The 27,253-nt window shown below is 34.2% G+C and overlaps 2 protein-coding genes across 11 annotated transcripts in view; one reads left to right on the top strand and one right to left on the bottom strand.

The window, feature by feature from the left end:
- IMMP2L (inner mitochondrial membrane peptidase subunit 2) overlaps window positions 1–27,253 on the top strand; it is a 462,993-nt gene that overhangs the window by 190,054 nt on the left and 245,686 nt on the right. Inside the window, exon 6 of one of the 10 annotated variants that reach the window (XM_090137651.1) lies at window positions 6,815–7,009. The exons of the other annotated variants lie outside the window; for them this stretch is intronic. Within the exon in view, the coding sequence (XP_089993777.1) occupies window positions 6,815–6,898 (84 nt within the window). The 3' untranslated portion in view covers window positions 6,899–7,009. Of the gene's footprint in view, window positions 1–6,814; window positions 7,010–27,253 lie in introns of those variants that run through there. 10 annotated transcript variants of the gene reach the window in all.
- Window positions 9,719–27,253, bottom strand: part of LRRN3 (leucine rich repeat neuronal 3) — a 37,112-nt gene continuing 19,577 nt past the window's right edge. Inside the window, exon 2 of the mRNA XM_031615676.2 lies at window positions 9,719–12,693. Coding sequence (XP_031471536.2) covers window positions 10,216–12,342 — 2,127 coding nt within the window. The 5' untranslated portion in view covers window positions 12,343–12,693 and the 3' untranslated portion in view covers window positions 9,719–10,215. The remainder of the gene's footprint in view (window positions 12,694–27,253) is intronic.

Here is a 27,253-nt window from a genome sequence, read left to right on the forward strand (position 1 = left end):
CTAAGCAGGATAAATCCCAGAATAGAGCCCTTAGGAAGACTGCTTATATCTGTTCTCTGCAGACCATTAACCACTACCCTTTGAGCGTTATATATTATTGCACAAACTACCATGGATAGTAGTGGGTATTTTAGCACCTTTCTACATGAATGTGGGATCCTTCCAAGCTCATCAGGGGTGGAGGAAGTGAAACTAAGTTAATGTTCCTTTCTGTCAGACTGATTATGTTCATGTTCACTTGGACCCAAGGTAATGAAAGCCTTGAAGTTCTGCATTACACTTCATGGACTTACTAATTCAGATCTCCCCAGAGAGCATCTTTACGTGTTCTGCTTTTACATACAGACACCCTAATTAGATTATTCAGTCTGCCTCACTTTCAAGTTTTTACTTATTTTTCAGTTAGTGAGAACTTCTATTGTTGAAGGGAAATAATTTATTTTTAATTGACGTTTTTCATGCTGTATATTGTCTGCCTCTTGCTTCAGTGATATTTCCACATATAACTTAAGTATATTAGTATAACTTATATAATATTAAATCATTGTCTTCCATCTTTCCTCCTCTTAATTGTAGGGGTTTTGTTTTCTGTATTCTCTCCTTGACTCCTCCTCTCTCCATTTCTTTTTCTTTAAGCTTTTTAGTCTGTTTGACAGTGATTGGCTTTTTTTTTTTTTTTTTTAATTGGAGTACATTTTTTGGGGGTATAACTTAGAACAAATTTGAATACATTCCAGTATCTTTTGTTATTGCCTTTAAAAGGATTTTCGAGTTAATCCCTTAGATTTAATTATTTTTAAGGTATTTTGAGGCTTTGTAAAAGCAACTGTAAGAATTGCTGTGACTGTGGCAATGTTTAGGAAATCACAAATCTTAATTAATTATTAGTTGCATAATAATTGATACTGTTAAGTAGTTTCTGGACTTTGAGCTCTGTCCTTAATTAGAGGCAGTAATGTCTCCTTCCCACTGAGGTTTCTTATTTTGCCTAATAATACAGGATTATCAACTTTCAGTTTTCACTTGGATGAAACCTCCCAAATGACCATACCTGTTACAGCTGCCTTCCTCATTTTAGCCAGACTTTCCAAACATGCTTTTTCATTGTTTGAGTGTTTATTTCTCTTCACTTGCTAATAAATATTTTTGTATTACTCGTTTTTCAACTAGTACTGTAACTTTTTTCTTGATATCTGGTTTATTATTGCTCATAAAATATAGAAATTATATTTTTTTTCCTAAACATGATTGTCTCCTGCAGATTTCAGAAGCTTTTTGCAGCTTTTTTCTTTACTAAATATTTTGAACAAATCAAATCATGTACTCCTGTTGTCTTGTCCATCTTTCCCATTCTTGTTAATTCGTCTTACTTCATTCCAGATATCTGGATATGTATATTTCATGGTGTCTTCAAGGTCACTTGTTTTCTTTAGCTGTCCCTTTGTCTCTTAATCTTTGATCTTTCTCCTGCTTTGTCAATACTGACACTTCCAAATTTGTCCAAAATTTGCTTTCAGATACTTATTTGTCTCTTGCTACCATTAATTCTAGTGATACCAGGATGGGCTATTAGACCCGTGTCTCCATTCCTCTTCAACAGTCTTTCTTATGCCTTTCCTCTGCCCTACTTTTCTCCATCATCATTAAAACTACATGTAGAAGCTCCTCCAGTCATTCATTGTTCTCATATTTATTTATTTGTTGCTGTTGCCAACTTGATCCTTTAGCAATTTCTTTCTGTTTGGCCTTGTTCTTCTGTCTTCTTTCTGGTTTGTTCTAAAATACTTCTATCATCCTCTGCTACCATTTATTGTTTAACCACTGACTTACCTATCGTTGAGTATCTACAGCTTCTGATCTTTCATCACCTTTGTGGTGATGGCATATGTTTGGTTTTTTAGCAGTCTGATGAGATTTGTAGTCTACGTTTATTTGTTTTAAACTTTTTTTTTTTTCCTTTCTTAGACTTTCTCTCATTTTCTGAATATTTATGGCATGGTTTCCACACTCTTAATTATTAAAAGATGACAGGAAAGTCATCTCATTATATATGGCACATTTGAATGTAAGGGTTTTATCAAGGAGAATTTATATTCTTATATACATCCAGTGCAGTGGAATATTAGTTTTGGAAAAGGAATAATAGAGTTTAGAGCCAGAATGTTAAACAAAAGGGGAGATGCTGATAGTGGGAGAGTGATGTTGTGTGACATACAAAGACGGGGAACTTTCACATTTAAGATAATTGAAGCAAAAATACATTTTCAGATGAAGGAGACAAAAGGAGGAGGAATAAAAGCTAAAGCCTACGAAATTTTGTAGGAAGATAATTGATTGTTAGTGATGAATAGCAGTAGCAGGCTCTTGCAAACTTTCAAGTGAGGAGGAATTTGAATCTGAGGGAATCCTGAATTTTTGGTGGCATCTTGCAATAAATTCATTAGAGTATAGTTTAGAATATATTGTACAGCATATGAATTTTGTTTGTATCTGAATGCAAAGAACATTCCTATGCTGCTACTTACAATTATAGACTGCCCAATATTTCCTTGGCGGATATTTAATTATTTAATTCTGAAAAAGATCTTCTCCACAAAGTTTTCTATTTAAAGTATTTTAGATAAATAATATCCTTCTTTTCCCATTTTGTTGTAATTAAAAATCTATGTAATGTTTTCATTTAAATGAATGATGTACATTGCTTTTATATTGTCTTCAGTAGAGCTTTGCTTTAGCATAATGTGTTTATTTGTATATGCTCAGAAACTTATGATTTTGAAAGTGTGGATGAATAATAACATTATTTTCTTTCTGCTTTATCTTTCTAATAATGTTAAGAGCAAGACTACCATTATGTATATATTTAAAAAAAATCCGACAAGAATCTGCCCTCAAATTTTATGTCCAACAGCCACCTCAGGGAATCTGAGTTGGGTTCACATGCTAAAATACAAACAGTTTGGTTAGCTTGAAATGCAGCATTCATTTTTTCACTCTGTTATGTGTTGTCCATGCTGTCGCATACCTCAGTTTGGTCATGGCACTTCTTTTTTTTTTTTCCTTTTTTTTTTTTTTTTTTTTTTATTGTTACAGAGATAGTGTTATGCATCCTTCAAGGTATACTGAAGTTGCATTAAAAAGATGAATAAGGTCATTTCTGCACTGCTGTGATTTCACTGGAAACCACATTTACTGAGTGTAGGTTCATTTTTGTATCTTGATTTCTTCCTTGTTCTTGCCTTCTGTTAGTAGAAGAGACTATTACTGCCTTACAGGCCCTTCTTTCAGGTAATCTTAGGTGACAGAGAGTGAAATGAGTATGTCTCTGTAGGAATTCCTCTGTACTAGTCAGAACTGAAGAGATCAATTCTGAATATCTTGCAATGAACGTGAATCTGTTCAGATTTGTTTTCCTTCTCTGTGTGAACCTGAGAGCTGTCTCTCCAACAACCAACAGTTTTGTCTTATCAAATCCAGTCACAAGTTGATTTATTAAGCCAAATATTATGGAGTATCATTGTTGCATTGCTCATAGGAAATCTGAGTGTAAATATGCATGGCATCTAGAGTTAAAAGTTGGGCTGAACTGTTAAAAAGGAATCAGCCAGTATAGTTGATAATTTAGAGATTAGCATTATGTCACGTGTGGACATTTTGAAGCAGGAGCTATAGCCTTTCCTCACCTTTGATTTAGCACTGAGATATGGAAGTCTATCTCTTATATATATAGCTGCCCTCAGCATTTCTGTTTTCTCTTAAGCTCTAGTGGGAACACACAAGCCCTGTATCAAACTAGTGCATAGAACGCAATAATCTGTATATCTTGGTATCTTTAATGAGTAATTCTTAGAAGGAATTGTGGGATTCTTTACTCTAGGTCTCTAGCTCTAGGAAGTTATTTCAGTATAGATGTATTTTTTCCGTATGCTTTCATTGATTTCTCTATTTCAGTGGAGAGTTCCTGCTTCAGGAAATAGTGTTAGAAGATCATGCCGTTACAGGACTATATACTTTGAGAGGGTGAGAGAGAATCAGTGAATTCAACCTGTGGGGTGAAATGCCACATTTCCAAATTCTCATATACCATGAGTTGGTATATTTTGTAAAATATGAATATAAATGGTCTTGGATCAAGAAACTACAGTTATAATAAATATTTTGTTCTTTGGCCAATTATTCTTAAATTCTTTTAGTACCTGAATACATACAGCATGTAGGTTTGTGATTCCCACAGGCACTATGGCTATTTGGAGCACAGCATAGAATTGTAATCAACATGAATGAGGAACAATAGCTATATAAGGGTAAGGCAGATGGAGTAGTTTTCCACTCTTCTAAACTGTAATGTTGAAAAGAACATCCGCTATTTTAGGATCAGGAATAGGCCATCTGCCCAAATTGCCTGCCCTTTCAGCTTTATCTTATTCCCACTTCACTATCAGTATTTTTATCTGAGTGTCATTATATTTCTATGCTTTATACAAGATACTTCATGTCATTAGCTGATTTTTTTGTGCAGCAGATTTTTCTTTAAGAATTCCAGGTCTTTCCTTAATATTTAAGTTTTGATATTCAAATATTTTGCTCCCAAATATGATGTTTACTTGATAGTTTCTCTATTAAGTCAGACAACATCTGCCCTTACTTGCAGTGTTGGACGTGATGTTTCAGACTAAAACAGTAGTAGCAGGAAATGAGCAAAGGACTAACAGGAAGATACAGGAGGCAGCAAGGCAAAGAAAAGGACTTTGGGCAAAAAGGGTGTAAAGACAATGTAATCTGAAGAAAAAAAACCCAAACTAAACAACAACAACAACAAAAACACAACTCAGCAAAACAAACCTAAGGAAGTGATTTTTTTTTTTTTTTTTTTTCAGCAAGAGGATTTTTATTTCTAACTTTATTCTTCCTCTGAAAAAAAGAATGACAGCAAAAGATTCTGTTCCTTTGAAGGCTTTTCATTTACGGAGTACTACTTCAGTGTCATTGTGAGCTGAGAATTAGAAAGAATTAAATATTTTTTCCAAAGTAACTTTTTAAAATCTGAAATGGTTAGTTCAGTGAATATCAAGTGTTCTACAAGAATGTCAACATTTTGTATCTGCATTTCATGTCATGATTTGTTATTAATTCATATTATGTAAATACCTGCATAGTCACAGTCATTTGGCAAATGAAAATGGAAGCTTTTCTTCCTTAATGCCTAAAGAAATCATATAAAAACATTTTAATTTTGAAGGAAATCAGATTTATTTATTTATTTATTTATTTTGCCCAGGAGGATTCACCTCCTTTAGAATTTTTATTGAATAGGTCAGTTCTCATTTTCAAAGGACAGATCTCACAAGATAGGATATGGCCATGTACTTTAATATTCTAGTTATTCATATCTTACCACATTTTAGTCATAACTGACGTGGAATTATGTGTATAAATGAGTAATTGCAATTATTTTGTTTAAAACTCAACTTCTAAAACTGTTAAATTGATAATTTAGGTATTTTTTCATTTCACAAACTTTGGCATCTGGGTTAGATTTTGATCTCAGTAGCTTCATATTGTGTTCACAGAATATTTCTACTGTTTTCATAATCCTTCTTGTTTTGTGGCTACTGTTGTAGCACTGTATTCTCACTGTATTCTCTTTAGTCTTTTCCCTAGGAGACTGATTCAGGTTGTTTTCCAGTGGTATTAAACTGGAAGCTACTCAAATTACACATTTTGTAGGTCAACTAACTAATCTACAAAAACAATTAGTTGGCAAGGTCAACCTATATTCCACAAAAATGAATATTTTTCCTACTTGGCAGTTTATTTCATCATCTTTCCACTGTTGATCATGGAACCCCAAAGTGTTCTAAAGAAATCACTTGTTTAGTTTTTTTTTTCTGCATTCCCTCTTCAGTTTTATCCAAGATGTCTTTTGATAAGCTGTGTTATGATGAAGTAACATGATCTTCAGTAGACCAGTACTTTTTAACTCAGTGCATGTTTCTAGTTATCTAGTTCATAACCCCTACAAAAACATTATGTGGTAGCTGATCTTTTTCCAAGCATGAGGTGAATTGTTAATCTTGGTTTGTCTTCAGTGGTTTATGCTTAAAGGTTATTCTCTTTGTTTTTTTTTTTTAACTGTATCCTTCAAAATGTCTCCTGTGGTTTTCATACTTAATGCACACTTTCTGCCATGTAAAGTTTCTTGTCAATAGTCTGATTTTACTCTGTTCAGTGTATTTTTCTCCTCTGTTCTTCTGGGATTGTTTAATAAATAGCTTATTTTCTACATTGTAGAGGCACTTTTTCTGAAACATCTCCTCTGTCTTCCAATAGCAAATACTACTTAACAATTGTTGATCCTTTCTTTTCTATGACTAACCAGCAAAAGATTGAGGAAAGGATCTCCATTTATTCTTTAAGTTATCTTGAGGTCATTGGTTAAGGTTACATAAACAGAGTGCATTTTATTAGTGAATTTTGAAAATTGATTTTTTTATTAAGAGGGAAATTGCCATCTTTTATCTATTTTGTAGCTACCACTTGAAGTTGCAGTTTCACATTATGGTAGCTAGAGCAAAAAAAAACTTAAATGTACATATATATCATCTTGTCTCTGTTAACTGATGGAATGTTGGAATTGATATTTGTAAATGTTTTACCAAGAAGTAAATAGAGTATTTCTATTTTCAGGGTAGTAGCTGACAGAAAGAGGTAAGGCAAACTGAGTCCAAACGCTGAATTAATGTCTTATGCTTTGAGTATTGCTTAGCCAGACGTTTCAAACACTGATCTTGCCTTCTGCTTTCTTTTGTTTCAGAGAGTTTTGCTGTCAGATGCCAGGATAAAATTAATCCATTTCTTGGCCACAATTTTATGGTGTGAAAATTCTCAAATTATATGAGCTACTGGAAAATCTGTGATCTTGTAACCTGTTGTAGAGACAATTTTGATCCTGTTGTTTTGTACATTTTCCTAGTATTCATTGAAGTAGCACTTTTAAATGATAGCTGATACACACAAATAAAGAATATTATTCAATTTAATAGTGATTACTGGAGATGTGTCTGTATAGTTGTTTGGTTACCAAAGTTCTTTTTTCCTACTAAAAACAGAATCTCAACTTAATCTTTCAGAAATGGAGAAAGGAAGGTGCTAAGTTATAAAATGACTTCCTCAAAGTCACATGAGAGGAGGATTGCAATGTTATTTAACAAAATGCAAACGTATTTTTCTTTTTGAGAGATAAATTAAATTATTTACATCTGGGCAATTAGCAATGGAACCATCAATTTCTTCTTAAAATATCAGGTGTATTTTCATTTGATATCAAGATAAATTACGGAGTGATTCAAATAGTTGTGAGATATACTTAGTTACTTAGCAGTTAAGTACAAAAATTCTATACGCTAATGCAATTTATCTAGAAACAAAAAAAAATTAATGGGATATTTAAATAACGTAGATATAATCAGGGCTTACATGATGATGGAGGTGGGTTGAAGGATTTTCATGCTTGTGTTCATATTTTATAAAACTGTGCGGAGCTGTTTCTGCCCGAAAGAGATTCTTGTTTCTAAGCTGTATTAATTGTAAGTTCAGCATGTAGCTTGATTCAAAAGGTAGGAATACAGAACATACCCACATATTCTTGTTAACATGTACAGTATCTGCACAGTGGTGGCCCAGTGGTGGGTACTTTTTTTTATAAACTCTGTCTATGGTGTTGAAATCAGCAACACCATTTCAGCATCTTTATCTGATACCTTTCGGCGTTCCTTTGTGCATGACTGATTCATCATGTTGTTGGTTTTCTTTTTTTTCATTGAAGCGTATAAAACCTACTAATATCCTATTTGTAATAGTTTAGAATTAACACCAGGTTGTTTTCTGCCTTTAAAAACTTTGAAAATAACCTTTGCATAATTTTATTATGCTAAAACTTAATTAGAAAAAAGAAAAAAAGGTGTTTTTAAAACAAATGCCTGTTATTAAATAGCAGAAGGGAAAATGAAATGATTTTTCCATGTTATGAATGTTTACATGCCAATAATACTTTGAAATTATATAAAAAACTATAAATACATGGAAAAAGAGAATTTCTATGGACAAAAGGTAGTTCTTCTTCTATCTACAAAAATGCTGTCAATGATTCCACAGAAATTTTTACTTTAGCCAAGTCTAAAAAAATAAAATGTATGTTATTGTAGAGTTTAAATATGTAAAATCTGTGATTCACTTAAAAGTAATGTTTGCCACTCCTATTTTTACTTTTTATACAAGCTACCTATGCATTCAGTTGGTATTTAATTCCCTAGTTACAAAATTCAGTGATAACTTTTTTTCTTCATTCTTCCTGTTTGTACTTACAGTCATCAAATGAAATAACATATTTTTTTAAAAATCAATTTCATTATGTGGAGTCACCATATCTTCAGCCATCTTAATGGTCAGATGTCTTTTTTCTAGAGGACTTGGTAGTAGTTATTCTGCAAGAGTCACTTTTGGCTTGTGATCAAAATTCTGATCAACAGGATTTTGAGCACATTTCTGCTTATGGGCCCAGTCTTGCTCTCACGAGAATTTTAACTTTGATATGAGTAGATTCATGTATTCATTGTTCTCATTTCATTTCATTTATTTCATTTCTACTAATAATGTTTCTGTCAGTCATTTACTGCTTGTTAGATTGTGAAAGCTGATGTGGTTTATAAACTAGTCAGTTGTTGTTATTGCTGAAGAGAAGCACGCAGTTCTACAAAGAAATCCTTAATGTCATCTAAGCTGTTCAAACTAGATGAGTTCAGTGTATCACAGCCTTAAGTTCAGACATTACTAATAACTGAATTTCCCTTTTGATTGAAGACAAAATACTGGATTTATATATTCTGAGTCTAAAAATGCATTTATTTTTCAGTCTTTTGGGAAAATACCAAAGTAGCTTAGAACTTGCTTTTATCAATAACTAATAATCTATTTCCGTGTCAGTCCTATGTCTCCTTTCTGCCCTTCACAGAATCACAGAATTGTAGGGGTTGGAGGGGACCTCTAGATATCATCAAGTCCAGTCCCCCTGCAAAGCAGGCCCACTACAGCAGGTTGCACAGGTAGGCATCCAGGTGGGTTTTGAATATCTCCAGAGAAAGAGAATCCACAACCTCCCTGGGCAGCCTGTTCCAGTGCTCTGTCACCCTCACTGTGAAGAATTTTCTTTGCATATTGGTGCAAAACTTCCTATGCTTCAGTTTGTGGCCATTTCCCCTTGCCCTGTCCCCACAGACTGCTGAAAAGAGGTTGGCCATGTCCCTTTGACTCCCACACTTAAGATACTCATAACATTAATAAGATCCCCTTTCAGTCTTCTTTTCTCAAGGCTGAACAAACCCAGGTTACTCAGCCTTTCCTCATAGGGGAGATGCTCCAGACCCTTAATCATCTTTGTGGCCCCCCACTAGACTCTTTCCAGGAGATCCCTTCTCTCTTCTTCCTCCCACATTAAGCAATACATAAAATGCAGTTATTATTACTAACCAGTATGAGTTAATGCTTTGTGAAAGTGTTTATTATGCGGGTCATTGCAGTTGTACAGCCTAAAACCATCAAAAATAACCTACGTGCTATCAACTGGCATTTCAGCAGGAGAATATGTAAGGAAATATTTTAACAGATATTATCATGAGTTTGTTTATTGTCAAACGAGAGTACCCCAAATACTTCTCTAGAAACAAACAAGCCAAAAACGGTTTTGATTTTAATCAAAAATGTATTTTCCTCATAAAAAAATTTCACATACTCACTGTGTCTACTCTACAGAATTTGTCCATTTCATTACACCATGTATCAATCCTAGTATAGCTTTCACTGCAAAACTCGTGGCTATTGTGTGTAATACAGCACAGGAGGAGGTATTGCTCAGTTCCACTACTTTTAAGTAAGAGTAAAAAAAAAAAAATACAGAAAACGTTCTTGGCTACTTGCACTGTATTCCAGACTTAAAAGTCTCACGAAAGTTCTAGAAAATGAAGTTAATTGTATTTGGTTGGTAGAATACCCTTAGAAGCCTTAGTTAAAATTCTTCTCTTATGCTGAGGCAGTACATTTTCCTATTTGTCTGCAGTAAAGTCCAGGCATCTAATTTCTAAAAGATACAATTTTTCTTGTTTCTGTTTTATTTAGCACACATACAGTCCTGTGCTTTTTATTTCAGAAATTAAGTGATATTTATGACACATTGGTTGGTACGCCTATTAGAGTTGATTTGACTTCCATTGCTGTGCTTTTTTCTTTGCCCGTGTCCCAAAGACTGATTAGAGGAGGATAAAGCTCATTGAGTGAAAATGATTGTTTCTTCAGGTAATTCTTTAGATAGCTGTGTCGAACATCATAGTTCATGTCTCGTGAGATGCAGCTGTAGAGATACACCACAGAGATGATTCCCAGAAGAGCACCAAGGCAGGCAAGAAATCCTATTATGCTGTTCTTTTCATAGTCTTTCACTGCCATATCTAGTCCTTTAGTGGTTACGTTGACACATTGTTTCTTATTCTGTGGATAGATAGTAGGAATATCTATACAAATTTTGTATTCAGTTGATGGATTTAGATGTGTGAGGTTATATACCTTTATATCAGATGGTACTCGAGCGCTCTGTGCAGCCTGAGAGTTTTCAGCTTTCAGAAAAGCAGTCCATCTAACACTGGACTTCAGAATTTTAGAACTTGCTTTCCATGAAACCAAAACAGAATTAGATCTTACATCTTTGATTTTGATATTTAAAGGTCCATTGCTGTCCTGAGGGAGAGAGCCATCCACTTTAATCATGACTGACTTTAGATCTGCCCCAACTAAATTTGTTGCTATGCATGTGTATAAGCCACTTTCTTTCTCTGTTACATCACTTATGTCTAATGTTCCTTCAGAATGAATGTAGTATTTATCAGAAATAGTATTAGGCAAAAGTTTATGACCTGATGGCGTTATCCAGTAGATTTCAGGTTCTGGTTCTGCTGTTGCTCTACAGTGTAAGGAAATATGGCTGCCAGTTTTTAAATCCAAAGTAGATGGAAAACTTTCAGGAGCTATCAGAGGGAGACAGATTTCCATCATTTCCCGGAAGTGTATCTGTCTCACATTCTGGCCTTGGAATTCAGGAGGGTCTACACAAAACAGAGACTCTGGCTCCATGAAGCGAATATTTGTTTTGTTCATGTTAATCCAGCGGATGACGCAATCACATCTAATGGGATTGCTGTGTATACTAACTTCCTTCAGGTTAGGCAATGATTCTATTGTACTGCGGTACAGGGCACTCAGTGCATTGCTATTGAGCATGAGTGATTCCAGCTTGGGAAGTCTGTAGAAAGCATTTGGATGAATGTATGATAATCTCGGATTGTTGGTAGCTTCTATTTTTCTTAAATCTGGTAAATTGTCAACAGCAAGACTATCTATGGAAATCAGTTCAGGCATATTATTAATGCCTAACTCCTTCAGGTGCAGCATATTGCTAAAATCCCCCCTTCGTATTCTGTTAATGGGATTCTTATTTAGATCCAGAAATTTGAGATTTGTAACCTTTTGAAGAGCAATATGGGGCACTTTAACAAATCTATTGTCATAGAAGGAAATGCTTTCTAAATTTTCAAGGCCAGCCAAAGCATTATCTGGTATTTCAGTGAGATTTATGCTGGCTAAAACTAGGCTGCGCAGATTGATAAGAGGCTTAAAGTTCATATCTTCGATTCTGATTATTGGATTTTCTCCAATCATGAGAATCTCCAGATTAGGAATAGCTTCAAACCACTTACTGTTGATCATTTGCAGACCATTTGAATTGAGATGAAGTCTGAGAAGATTATTGAGGCCTATGAAAGCTCCCGGTGCAATCATAGAAAGCATGTTATGATTAATGTAAAGCTCTTGTAAGTTGTGGAGTCCAGAGAGACATTCTTCAGGGAGTTCAGTAAGTTTGTTTTCTTCCAGGTACACGGAAAGCAACTGTGGTATTTTTGTAAGATTAATACTGGCCACTGAGGATAAATTGTTCTGAGATAAGTCTAGACCAGTTAAATTCACTGGGAAGTCAACTGAGTGTTCAATTTTTCCGATATTGTTAGTCTGTAGAAGTAAAACCTGTGTGTCAGCAGGCAGTCTGGCTGGAAAATTTAAAAGGCCTAAATCATTACAGTCCACTGTTGGAACCTCCATATATACAGACCGGGGAGTGAACCAAGGTCTGATCTCACATATACACAATTCTGGGCAGTCTGCTTTTTTTTCTACAGCCTGTACCACTGCAGTGATAACTAGGCCAAGTAGGAAATTAATTTTGAGTTGCATGTCGTTCATTTTAGCTGAAATGTTCGGAAAAGTGAGAGACTCTTTAGTATTCCACGGTTACGATTTTGGAATTCAGTATGACCCGGTCAATTGATAAAACATAGACTTGCATTTGTCAAATGCAGATTTCGAAGGACTTTCTTCCTGAGGATAAGTGATAAATTTACAAGCAACTTGTCCAGTAGCAAGACACATTTTGTGGAAATGAAGGTCACTCTGTCCTTGATGACATAAAATTGATAAGCTTTGTGAAGATGAAGCATGTATAGATGGTCATAGGAGATTAAGCAATTCATTTATTTAGTAGTATTAACTTCAAATCCCATGATTGATTAGTGTTTGCAGGAATGACAGGATGACCTAAAATATAAGAAGAGGAAATAATTAGTATAAGAAACTATAAAGTTATAAATTAATTTAGCTATCTCTTGCTCTCTAATGTTAATTATTGCAAGTAAGAAAAGAAAATGACTGTGGTGCCTAGAGTATTGTAGTGGTATCCAAATAGCATAAATGAAGTTAATACAGTAATATATCTTTAGACTTGTAGCTTGTCATATATCCAGTGGAGCATTGCTCTGAAGAAAGATGAAGATCTACAAAGTATAAAGCAAAATATATCAGTGAAATTTTTCTACATATTTTATGTTCCTTTAAAATACTTTCTTTTTTTCTTACAGTTATCACCAGAAGCAGGCTGAGTTCTGTTGGCTTTGAAAATGTAAACACTGAGCAAAATTCAACAGAGAACAAATACTTAACTTTTGAATGTGAAATTTAAAAATATAAAGAACATGACTTATATGGAAAATGAAATGATTGGATTAATACTCATTTCTAATGGTGACGTACTTAGACGAGCCTCTGAGATATTTAAACAGAAATATACAAAATTAATAATCCGCTAGTTTTATTATTTTCTGATTCTTTCTGTAGCTGTTGTTTAGGAGTAAAACTTCCCCTCCCCACCTCCTTTTTTAAGTAATAACTAGAAAGAATACTGTACCACATAATAAATAGTTTGTCATCTTGACATACCTAGTCTGATTACTGCCATGCATATTTTGGCTTCAGTAATTTCAATTGCAAGGGATTAAAAAAAACAAGAAAAGTGTCTTTTGAGAGATAAGAAAAAACAGTCAACACTAGCAATTGCTTCTTCAATCCATAGCTCTGCAAGAATCTGAAATTTTCAATGAAGTTACAGATCTTCTCCATATCCCAAATGATAATAAAGATTGGAGTCTCGATGTCTCGAAGTGTCAATGTGTTTTTTCTTTAGATTTTTGTTATCTACTTATTCTTTCTGTGGAAAAATGCCCTTTTGTGAGTGTATTTGTATTCCAAGTGATATAATTCAAAAGTTTCCACATTTTTTATTTGAAATAGTATTCATTAGCTGCTGCATTTACTTCAGAAAATAGTCCATATCCTAACTTAAACCATATTGAGAAGACTACCATATTATACACATCTGTGCCCCTTTCCCCTTTGCCTCTTATATTAAAATTCACAGTGACATTGTTTACAAACTGTAAGATGAGAATCAATGCTTCATTGACATTGATAAATAACTTCTGAGGTGTTGTTGGTATCGATAGAGAGAATTACAAAAGTCAAGTGTCAAGGATTTGGATTTCAGATTTCCTTTGCAGGCCCAGGAGGACTGGACATATTGATCAAATAGGCAATCCATATCAGCTCAGAGGAATGGTGTTGGACCATACTGAGTTGCATGAGAGTGGGGCCAATTTGAAGAACATTTGGCAAGTGTTTATGGCTTCTATGTTATATACGTTTAAGGAAATTTAATATTTTACTTTAACATGCAAATATATTAAAAAAGTGAACAGACAATGTGTGAGGTAAACATACAGAAAACATTCTGCTGTTTTGAGGATTAATAGTATGTTTTTATGGAAATGGCCCAGTTTATACTGAAATGTGAAGACACGCTGACAGAAATAGTAAAAATATAATCTGTCTCTTTGTTCTGGGAAATGAGATAAATGTGGACTTGCAGAAAAATAAAGATGTGTATTGGACAGCTAATGTCTAGCTTATAACTTGCTTTTAAATTATCCACATAAGGTAAGTAATGTACCTATTACCTACCTAATGTATCTAGAGTACTGTCCTATTTACTAAAGATCTCTAGGTAGAAATCATTCTAGGCCAAATGCACAGATGTGATTTATTATAGAGAAGGTAAGGAGGAGGAGAGGGAGCGCTTTTTGAGTCCTGTTCTTCATGTACTTTCTTAGGCACATGTCCTGTTGACTTCTGGAAATTTATTTGAATTGTATTTTGCAAATACATTTGAAAGTGTGGCGAATACAAACTGTAAGCTTCTAATGATTGAAACATCATTGGAAACCTTACCTGACTAATGAAATTATTGAGGTTCAACAAACTGCTCTGTGGATATCTAAGTTCAGTACTTAAATTTCGTTATCATGCTCATGAGTAGGGAAGTGTTCTGAGAAACAGTAATGACATAATTGACCTGTTTTTCTGCTCCACACTGGACATTTGTTGTTGGTCAGTGTGAATGGTTGGATGTGGACTGAGATGGAATTTTAATGTGTGAAGTTCTAGGCACTTGAGATCTTCCACCAGTAAAAGCATACAAACTACTACCTCTTTGTGTACATAGTGCCAACATCAGTTAATATTTTAGTTTCTTTGAGATTCTCATGCCAAAACAGGAGCATTAGTGGACATGTTCACATCACATATTAGATGAGGCTTTCCGCAAATGGCATCAAAAAAGATGTGAGAAATCCACGTTGAAATTCTTTTCCCTTATGATTTAATCTGATGTCTTTTCTCTTTCTGGTGTATGCTTCAGCTAATAAGACACCAACTCAAGCTCATGTGGTGTTGTAGCATAAATCTTTCTTATTTGAACAGTTGATGTGCTTCTGCTTTGTATATAAAATATTCACTGGGTTGAGTGCCTTGGAGAACCGATCACAGAATAATTTTCACTCTGTGCTAGCCTACAGAGTCACTTCTGAAATATTTTTCTTTTAATTGGTGTTATATCTAAGTATTATTTTGTATGAGAATGATTTGCTATTGACTCATGGCATGGAATAAGAGTATTTGCAGAGTAGTATGGACACCCATGATGACTTGGGACACTATACAAAAACAGAGAAATAGTGAAACACACAGGAAAACTTATGTGCAAACATTTGAGTAGTAAAGCAGTGTTGTGATCTTTTTTCTTCTAGTAGTAATATTTTGTGAAGCTTCAATAGAGAATGTTGATGAAGAGGTTAAGAAAATACAGATTGCTGATGTTTTCTGGTCCCATTTGAAGAAATCAAAGCTCAGTATGATGTTAAAGAATATGGGACTATGATTCTGCTTTTGTCAACTGATGTGTGTCTGTTCTTCTGTGTGTATGTAGTTAATTTCTAACCTTGAGATGTATCCAAACCATTTTGAACTTAGAAGTGAGCAGCAGCTACTGTAATAAAACCAACCCCATGTAAACTGCTATCTTGCACTCAAGACTATAAATTGTAATTGAAGTTCAATTTCCTTGAAGAATGCAGCCTCACAGAGATAATCGGAGAGTGAGCATTTAACTGTTTGAGACTTTGAACTTTGGGAATGCTTTGATTCCCTTTCTTCATTAGTATACTGATAACAGTAAATAAAGACTAAATTGAAATACTGTCACTAGCAGGGATTTTCAGAACTTTTATTAATGCCTTCCAGTATTTTTGCATTTCAAATGTCCAATTTTAAAGGTACTAATATGAACAAAAAGAACCTGTCCTGTTCCGTTGAATAGTATTTAAGATATTTGAGATTTAAATACATAAAGGGTTCTTTGCAAAAGTAATTTTTGCCTTCAAAACAACAAAAAAAATTATTAAGAATACTATTTCATTACAGCTCTTTTGCAGCTTTTGATGCCCATTCAGTATTTTTGATGCAGTGCAATGGTTTCATAAAACTTATGCGAATTATGATTCACAACAGAAATGCCTGTTGAGATGAGGCTCAGCAGCAAAGTGTCATCTGGGGGACACAAGCAGCAGGAGGAGCTGCAAATTATAGTTTTGGTGTATTTGATGTACAAATCTTTACTTAACTGCACTGAAAAGTTATCACGTGCACTTCGATTATACATGTTTTCTCTCATTTGGATAAAATGTTTTTATTTATTTACTAATGTCAGCAATTAAAAAGTCTCAGTGGTGTCTCCATCTAAAAATTATTCAGGATTACTATTTTCCTGTACTAGAACTTATGTCATAAACTGCTTAAATCTTTGTGGAGAGATTCCTTAAATTCTACTGGCAGCCCATCATCTGAATTACATTCAATCCATGGTTATATGGTCAAATATGGTGTGCTTCTTAGGTTTAACGTATCGGCATGTCTTAATTAGGTGTGTTCCGTTCACTGCTATTGACAGCTGGAGCCTTGATTCACAAGCGTGTATCACCATTATTTGAGCTGGAAAAGACATTCAGTGAATGAATAAACTGAGCAACGTTTCCCATCACTGGAGCAACAGACAGCTAAAAACCAAGTCAGAGTGGGCAGAAAGGAAAAGAAGCACGTCAGATTTTGGCAATCTTTCTTTTCCACTTCAGCAGTTAGAGAGACAGTGATAAAAACTAAAAATGCAGCAGCTACACTGCAATGTGCCCTGCTGGCAATAAGGCAAACAGTTCACTTCACGAGGACCAATTTAGAGGTGGCAAGCATTTTGAAAACACAGCTGTTCATACAAAGCTACCTTTCAAAAACATCAACTGAAAGAGCCACTTCTCGGTTCTTGTCATTATAACCACTTTGAGCAGTTCTGTGGACAGAAATCCTGGTGACAGAAATGTCACTAACTAAAAATTGGGGATGAGACATTTCATTCCTCACTTGACTGTGGCTACAGCGTTTGTTATTTATTTACTTATTTTAAGAAGAAGTCGTGGAGTTATGCAGACTTAGTTTGAAATTTTAATATTTTTCTGACACTTCTTATTGGGTTCTGCTTTCTTTGTTGGATACTCAAAATGAAAAGATGTTTTCTTGACTAAAAAGAAGATGCAAAAACATATTTATTTGAAATAGTTCAAGAATCTGTGCTAAAATCTTTTTTTTTTTTTCCTTTCCCTCTTTAAGAATGTAACTAGGATGCCTTTGTTGAAGCATGTGTGGAAAGTTTGTGACTGAGAAGGTTAGATTAAAATGAGAGTGACTGAGAATTTAGGTTAAAACGCAAAGAAATAATACAGTAGGCTTTTATAAGAGAAGCTGTTCTGAAATAAAATATTTCTAAAAGTAAGCTCTACCGGATGATGTGGTTGTTGGAAATTATATAGGCTATGTAAAAACAGAAGGACTTTCTGCTACCATATGTAGATTCTCTTTCATTCCATTTTCTGAAGCAAAGAGTTTCATGCAGAACCTCTTTACAAATTAACAAATATAAATTAATACGCTCTTACTATTTTATGTTGTTATAAACAGTTAACACACAGGTCTGCTTTAAAACATGAACGAGAATTTTTGGAAATGGATATGTTTCTGAGATGTTCAGCTTGGACAGCTGACAATTTCAAGTGATAGTTGTATTTTGAGAGTCTTGAAAGCCTCAAAGGTGACTGTCCAAATTTCTGGACATACTTGAAAAAAATGACCAGGGATTGTTGTTGGAAAGTTGCTTTATTTTGAACATCATCTTTAATTTTCTGAAGTGATTGATTTTTGGAACATCAGGCTTGCCCTGTATAGCAGCAAGTGCTGGATGTAAAGGAGGGAGCAGTGCTATTTGTATTTAACCCTGGAAGCAATTTGCAATGCTTAAATAATTATTTCAATGTATGTGTTAGTGTTTACTTTGTGAGCTTGTTACGCTTCCTTTTCATTATATATTTTTTTTCTCCTTTTCTTTTGAATAAATTTCCCTGACAGAAAGCTGAAAGCTTAAGATGTAAGTGTAAAACAGGACAAATTCGCACACAGACCATTATGAGAGAAGAATGGCCAAATTTTATACATCATTTATTTCTTTCTATCCACAAAGAAACATTATGATCAGCTAGACCCAAAGGAGACTTACCCTATCGCTTTTACTAAACGTGTCTGGCCCACACTCCTTGTGCACTTGTTTATTCCACATTAAAGCATCTTAACAGATTTCAGAGGAATTTTCAGCATATACAATTCATTAAGAACTTACTGTAGTTGTATTTTTTGTATCAATGTAAAAATTGCATTGTGTAAATGTTACAATGTAACAGAGCATAATGCTTTGAAAATAGGCATGTTGAAAACAACAGAAATATTCCAAAGGAGTATTAAGATACAGTATGTGATATTTTATTTTGGAATAACTTTTCGAACAAATACTTTGTGAAGCCTTTTGAAAATCTGAGGATGGAATAAATACAGTTCTGATTTCCTAACCTATTTTAAAGTGGATTAGCATGATTGACACAGAATGGCAGATGACTGCTGGACCACCTGCATGAGAAGCAAGGCATTTATCAATCATAATCTCTGTGCTTAGCAGAAATAGAATATAACTTTGTTACTGTTACAAATTTGGCAGCCTTTGTGGCAGCAGCATTGTGTATTGGAGCCATACTGGTGGATGAGCACCACTCAGTCTTGCGTGCCAACTCACTGCTGAACAAAACTGTGACCTTTATTCCATGGTGCTTTCAGTTTAAATACAGGAAAAATCACAATGGATGACTGAGACAGGGCAAGCAGAGAGATGTCACCATGACAATCTCAGAATATTCTCTTTCTTTAAGCAGTGGAGTAACTTGCTATCATGATCCTGAATTAGTTTTCCAGGCTTTTCAATTAGATTTTCAGTCTGTAGTTCTTTCACATGCTTTTGACACTTTTAATTGCACACTCCCTAACTATGGGGTGAATCTGACCACTTCACAAATTTCATAGTGAAAGAGGATTAAAAGTTTGTGAAATTCTATTTTGTAAAGGAAATGATAATTTTATTAATTTCATTTACCACCCTCCCCTCTCCTTTTTTAAAAATGCTACATCAAACATGAAATACCTACAAACCTACAAATTTGTGCATTCTTTCTGGATTAGGAGGGATATTAGAAAATTATACTTACATGACATAATGAGTTTCAGTTGAAAGTATACATTCCCTTACTATTTGTGTTCTAATACACTGTTTATGTTCTAATTTCTCCTACAGCATTTGAAATAATTTTCAGTTAAATTCATTTGACTTCTTCAGAAATCAGATATTGAATGTACAATTCTGACATTTTAATCTAAAAATTTAACTCTTTGCTAGAATTACATATCTTCTTATTTTCTTCTAAAGTAGTAACTGCAGATCCATTTTCTAGTTGTCAGAGAAAACAGTAAAGAGATAATACATAAAAAAGAACTTTTCAAAGTATTTTGATCTTTTTCCTAACCTCTTTCCTAACCTTAAAAATGCTTCTCTGAGTAACTCGGTTATATGTTGTTGTCATTACCAAGCAATTGTGTCAGAAAAATACTGCTGTAAGTTGAGACAGCAATGCATTAGTTTAATCCGCACACGTTCAACTTCTTTTTGACAGTTGTCATGTTAGTAGTGGCAAGCACATATTGGCAGTTACCTAGGCACATAGTTGGCAAAGGAACGATCACGTTCTGGATGTGGGTGAATGTACCCTGTTACCAGATGCTCCAAGCAGATGGCCAGGAATAAAGCTGAGTGAGACCAGTGTTGGCTTGATTTTCTACAAAGCTACCAAACCAATGCTAGGAGTCTGTAATGCATTTGACTAGTAAAGAATCTGAGCCAACATCAAGCAGAGCGTTTGGCAAAGCCTGCATTTTATATTTTTATTTTGTAGCTCTTGTAATTTAAAAGTTAAATAAGCCTAAAACATAGAAACAGGTGTGCTCTCGTAGTGGTATTACAGTCAGAGAAAGATAGAGGCTGTAGTTACCATATAATATATTCCTTGTGAATTTATTATGTGTTGTGTTTGGGTTGGTTTTGGTTGGTTTGTTTGTTTTTAATTTATCATGGGAAAAAAGGGTTACTGTAATAAAATTAGCATAGTAGTAAACAAGATAATTTTAGGAACTACAATTTCTGTCGTATATTTTTGCAATAACAAACATTTAGGCTTGAAAGACCTAAATTAATTTAAACCATCAGTCTTAAATAGCAGATTCTTAATGTTTTAAGGTTTTCACAGTTTAGTTCTTGGTATATTTATGACTTTGGGTATATAGTCATTTTGAGGTAAATGCCCTTCTATCTAAAAATGTACCAAACCAAACCAAGCAACCAAAAACCCACCGTGGACAATGGAAATGTTTTTGAAATACAGTAATCTAATTTTTTTTCAATTAGCTAATGAATACAGGTGTATCAGGAAAATTCTGATACAATCCCAGACTGTATTTGATGTATACTTATAAAATAATGCATAGTTTAAGATCCATGAAAGGGAAAAAGTATTGCTTGTTATTACAGTTAGTGGAAATTCCTCAGTATAAATACATAAATGTATATCTGAAGTGCCAGAAATGAATTAGATAATCCAAGTAATCTTTTCTTTTTCATGGATTTTTCTACAATTTAGACTACATTACTTTTACTTTATAATTGTGAATATATGAGGTGATTACTTTTATCCTGACCCACTGAAGGAATCAGGCATTCACAATGTATTGTTCAACAGAAATGGATATAATTTAAAAAAATAAAAAAATAAAAAAAAATTCTTGAGGCAGTTTTAAGAAATGTAGTGATGAAAAAACTATCTCAGGATGCAGAAACGGCAAAGTGTTAAACAAAATACTCTTGTAAAGATTGGGATATAAATGTTTTGTTTTCTGCTGTGCTTTATATCCATTGGAGTGATTTATGCATACTCAAGTTTCCTCAGAGAGGTACTGTCATTTCTGATATCAGAAAGTATTTTGATTTGTGCTTAGTTTTAGTTAAAGTCTTTGCTCAGCTGAGTATCTCAGTGATATTGTATATAAAGGTTTTTACATGATTTACAAAACTAATTTTATTTTCATATCTGAAATTATTGCTTTTTTGCTTTTATGACCCATTCATCAGCTCTAATCCACAGTATAAGATTAACATAGTTCATTTCTTATTTCCCTAGAAGCGAATACATCAAAATGCAGAATTATTTTCTTTTTATGATTTGTTTTTTAAAATAATAAAATAAAAAGGATAGATACAAGTCAAAAATACAGCAACACTTACAACTAAGTACAGTTTACCTTCTTGTAGCACCACAGCTTAATAATCATATACTTCCAGAAATGCTATCTGAATCTTCTTTCAAATGTTTTTCTTTTCCTTTCACATTATCAGGATTATGTCTGAATTTATAAACTTATTTAAACTTTTGTACCTCTCTGGCACATATAAATTGAGATCCACCATCCCCATGTCCTTTTTCCCTAGTGTACAGTCCTTTTAATTATTCTTATTATCTTTAAGAATTTTTTGTATTTTCTTTAAAATGAGAAATTCACTCAATCCCTGAATGATTTGACTCAATAGCTTGTCACTGAACAGGGTTAATTTATCCTATGAAACACATACAATATTGTCGTATCTTAATTGTGTATTTCCTTTTTAGGCCTTCTGCATTTGGATGCCAAATCTGACAGCAGTGATAAAATTAATGTTCTGATCTCCTAGAGAATTTTCAGCAGTATTTACTGTTCAGGCATCACAATCAACCAGACAGTGATTCCTCTACTCATAGCTTGTTCTATTTTTTTGTTCTAATTTCTGTCATATTTTGTTGTGGTTCCTAGTTCTGATCCAAAGACACAGATGTATCTGTTTTCCATGTACATATTAAGACACCTGGGAACAGTAACTCACATATAACCATAAGAATGTTTAAGATGTGTAGATGTATTTGTGCAAAGAAGTACATCTTGCTATGAGACAACAGCTCTTGAAACCAAACAAACGATAAGGTGGAATTAAGGTGCTGGACACTGATATTACCCGAAAAGCTCATACTAAAGGTGACTCTGGAATGGCAGAATGAACAGTTTTGTTCACTGCTGGTGTTGAATTGAAGTGGGATAGCCGCACCATTTCAAACTGTCCTTTTTTGCTTGTCCTTCTAAAGATGGATTAGGCATTTGGTAAAAATGGTCATGTTAAGCCAGTGGAACCTACTGTCTTTTCATTATGACGCTTTTGTTTGTTTTTTGAGTCTGGATTCAGCCTTCCTTTCTTTCAAACAATGGTCTGGTTCTCTTTTCCAACCTGAAAACAACTGAATGTATACAGGATTGATATTTCAATAGTTTGAAATTTCAGTAGCGTGAAATGACATATTATTTCAGAGTCTAGTAGTAATTTCCTCTATGGAAGTTATCAGAGGAATATCAGAAGGAAAGAGAAAGACATGGCATGCTTGTTTACTTAAAAGATGAACATTGGCACTAGAATGCTTGTGAAACAGCAAATACAACCGTAGCTTATTCCAAAAGGCATTAGTTTAATTTGTCAGCTGCGGATAAGAATGCTTGTAGAATGCTGTACACAGTTCTTGTCACTCAGCTGCAGTAAAATAAATATGTTATTACGCAGAATATGAGGAAAGTGCTAAGAATTGTTTTAAGATAGAACCAAGAATAAAGGATGTTTTTGCAAAATGAGTGAGGAGAGATTCCTTTCTGCACCTGTATGAAGTCAAAAGCTATCAGAGTGTGAGAAGAACTATTTAAGTTAACATCCAGTGTAGTTACTACAACAACGAGCTGTTTAGATAATAGGACTAAAATTAATGTAGACTTTGAAAATTACCATTCTCTATCAGGGTGAAATTGTGGAAGTGTCTAATTGGGACATCGCTTGTGTTTAATAGCAAGTTTGCTCTTAGAATTTGTATTGCCTGTAATAGCAAGTGACCTTTCAAGCATGTGTTTCTAAAAAGCCCTTTATGACTTATGTGAGTGGAAACATCGTCTGTGAACAGTGAGCTAGTCCAACAAATAGTAGAAAACATAATGTTCATACCCACAGTATTTTCTAAACACTATTTTAAAAGAATATTGCTTCCTCTGTAATGCAATTTCAGATGTGTCGAAAACAGAGGAGAAACAGCTGTTAGTTACTTGTAAAAATGTTGCATAAAGTGCAGGTAGAGTAGTAATACCCATTGAAGTTGTTTCCATGTATTACATAGTATCCACTAAGATGGGCCTTACAAAGATACAATGGTTTTAAGCTAGTAGGAGGGAGATTGAGGTTAGATGTCAGTAGGAAATTTTTTACTCAGAAAGTGATGAGACATTGGAACAGGTTGTCCAGAGAAGCTGTGGATGCCCCATGCCTTGAGGCATTCATGGCCAGGTAGGATGGGATCCTGGGCAGCCTAATCCAGTGGGTGACAGCCCTGCCCACATCTGGGGGTTGGAAGTAGATGATTTTAAGGTCTCTTGCCACCCAAGCCATTCTAAGATTCCAGTATTTCATTGCAAAGATATTATTCCAGAAATTGCTGCTTTTCTTCATTGAATTCTCTACGGTGAATTAGGGGCTTAAATGGAAAAAACATAGCAGACAAACATAATGGAAGAACACTTTGTGTCATATGTAAATGCCTATGAAGTCTTTGAAGAAAATAAGAACATTTCTGGATACATCCTTTAAGTTCTAGAATATGTCCCACTAGGAAGAAACATACAATAGAAGAAAGTAGAAATAGAAGGGTGGAAGAATGCCATTTTGTGAGGGATTTGGGTAATTTTGTTGCCTCCTGAAAAACTGCCCTTGGTTTTGGAATTTTCCATAAGAAGCAAAAGAAGAGATGTTGGTGACAAAGTGATTCTCGGTAATGAAAGTCTGCTTTTTTTGCAGTAGTATATAATAATAGGTAATGGCAGATATTTGTAGATTTACCTGTTTGAGGTATCTGATACAGTAGAAAAGCTGATACCAATTAATGTGCATAAGGGATTAATTTGGTTAACCACAATTTAAACTGGCAAATAAGAATAATTTGGCTTTGGTGTGTGGCTTTTTCTGCCAGTTCTTATAAATATGAACTGAATATGCAGTTCAAGTTCTCTTGTCGGGTAATTATCCTTCCTCCAGGCAACAGTTGTCACCCTGTTTAGTATTATAGTGATGGAAGTTATAAACCACCTGTCTTTCTCCTTGCAAATGACTCTGTGTCCTCTGTTAATGAGCACGAAAATGTCACCTTAAATTGCTTTAATGTTCTCAGTACTAAGAAAACAAAGCACAGAAATAATCTGAAGTTCAAAATCTATGCCAGTTGTTAAGTTTGTGTTAGTATGCCTTTTTCCTGGTTTCAGCTGGGACAGAATTGATTTTTTTCTTCATACTGTTTGGTATGATGCTATGTTTTGGCTTCAGGAGAAAAACAGTGTTGATAACACACCGATGTTTTAGCTGTTGCTGAGTTGTTCTTCACAGAGCCAAGGATATTGCAGGTTTTCACCTTCTAGTACTGCCCTAACTGTGAGGGGAGAAAGTGAAGCTGTGAGGGGACAGAACCAGGAGAGCTGACCTTAACTGGCCAAAAGGATATTCCATACCATATGGCATCACGCAAAAAAACCCTTCAAAACAGTAGGAATTTGACTGGATGGGCTGCTGCTGCCTGGGGGCTAGCTGGGCATCAATCAATGGGTGGTAAGCAATTGTGTTGTGCACCACTCATTTTGTAAATAGATATTATATTATTATCATTACTATTATTTCCCTTTTCTATCTCAGTAAATAGATGTTTTATCTCAACCCATGAATTCTACTTATATATTTTTTTTCCTACTTCTATCCCCCATCTCACTGCGAGATTTCATCAAATGACTGTGTGGTATTTAGCTGCCTGCTGGGTTAAGCCACAACAGCTTTGAACTCTTTTTACTACAGTATCCCATTTTATGTGAATAATTTTGGAAGTAAGTCCAGATTTGACTTTTATAATTTAGAACACAGATTGCAGAGCAGTGTGAGTATTTTAACTTGAGTTTCAGAACGTGACTTGGGCTCAATTTCTACTACTGATTATGGAGAATGATCAACTGGTTAAAGGTTCAGATTATTCTGGAATTAAATTATTTGCTAAAGAAACACATCTGAATGGCTGAATGCTTGAAAAGTCCTGAAAGGATTTCTGGGGAAGTGACAAAATATTCTTTTCGTCTCCTGTCATGCATGAGACAGAAGAGATAATGTGAACTAAAGAAGGAATCCAGGGGACATGAAATAGCATTTGAAAATTATAGAAGTAATAATTAGAGAGTTATAGCAGATATGAAGTAAAATAGGTTTGTTTGGCACTCCTTCAGGAGCAGGCTTTTAGGGCTGATCAAGACTTGCATTACAAGCAGTGAGGGAAATACCCTGAAGGCCATAAAAATGTTTGGCTTGAAAATTAGTTTTTAGCATCATTATATATCCCATGATGCTGCTAAACATTAGAATTAATAGGTAATTGATAAGTTACAAATAAACTTGCTTTATAGTTGCTCATTTTCTACAAATAATTAGTCTTCAAGGGTCACTATTTAAAACATTTTTATGTCCACTTTGGCTAATAAAGATCTGTCTTGGAACAAAATACTGAAGAATTATTGAGATGAGTTCTCGTTACAGTCAGGATGTCTAAATTCCTTTTAATATCCTTGTGGTTTATAGAGCCATATGGATATAGAAAGCTGATTTTCACTAGCCTAAAGTTTTAATGGAAGATGGAGAATCTCACTGCAGGTGAGCACATCCATTTAGTTACAAAAATCTAGCAATGCCTTGGAAAAAAACTGGAAGACTGCAGTTTCTTTCTGACGAGAACAAAGCAAAGTTTGGTATTTGAGTATTGTCATGTAGGATTGTGCCAGACCAGAAAGGTTTCATGGCATGTTCAGCAGGTTGTGATATTAGTGTCTTGGTCTGTTACAAAATCTTTTTTTTTTTTTTTTTGGTCAAGGGAATCTGTACTTTGAAATGTCTTTTTTCTTGAGAGTTAACATAACTTTTGAATGAATCTCCAGCAGTATTATGTAGGCTTTTTCCTATCATTACTATAATAAATAAGACAGTTATATTTTGGATGTAGGCAGTTCCCACTATTTGCAGATCAAAACATTAACAATTAACAAAACTCAGCTAATTCTTAATCATACTTGTTTTATGATGAATAATAACATTATAATACTATGTACTTGCCAAACTGGTAATCCAAGAAATACTGAGTTGGAGGAGTCTTGATAAAGTTTCATCTGTTTCTCTTTCTGTTCTTCCTTTCTCTGAACTCTTTTACTGAACATAAGAGTCTTGTAACCAACTAATACTTTTTCATCACTGGAAAAGTTTATTTTGATTTAATTTGCTTTACTCTATAGATTAAATAGTAGGGTATATACAAATGTGATCCTTGAAATCAAATGGAAAGAAAACCTCTCTGCTTAATTTACTTGATTGTGAAATACCATATTTTTCAAGCTAGTTTTAAGGTTTGACATGATTAGCCTTCATTAGTTTTGTAATTAGTTTAAGCAGATTGTTTTGGAACAGGCTCACTCCTATTTCACTGCTACTAAGTCAATCACGTTTTTATTATGAAAGTTCCCTCTTGAAGAATTTTTCACCACAGATTTAATTGCTTTCTCTTTTAAAAATAATGATAGCTAAGAAGCATGAAACTAAGAATTTCTTTTACTGAGAATAATCCTTAATTATAGTGGCTGTACCTACTCGTTTGGTATTTTTCTGTTTGCACATGTTAGGCTTCCATTCTGCATGTTATAGAAAGGATGTTGCAGGGTTAAATGGATTTTACTGATAGGTAAGAGAAAAATGCTGCTAATTATCAGGCAACATTGTTCCACAGAAACAATTATTATAACAGTCTTTATTATGTATCCTTTGTTATGTTCA

This window comes from Phasianus colchicus, chromosome 1 (assembly GCF_987193195.1).
Source record: "Phasianus colchicus chromosome 1, bPhaCol1.hap1.1, whole genome shotgun sequence".
Classification (NCBI taxonomy): Eukaryota; Metazoa; Chordata; class Aves; order Galliformes; family Phasianidae; genus Phasianus; species Phasianus colchicus.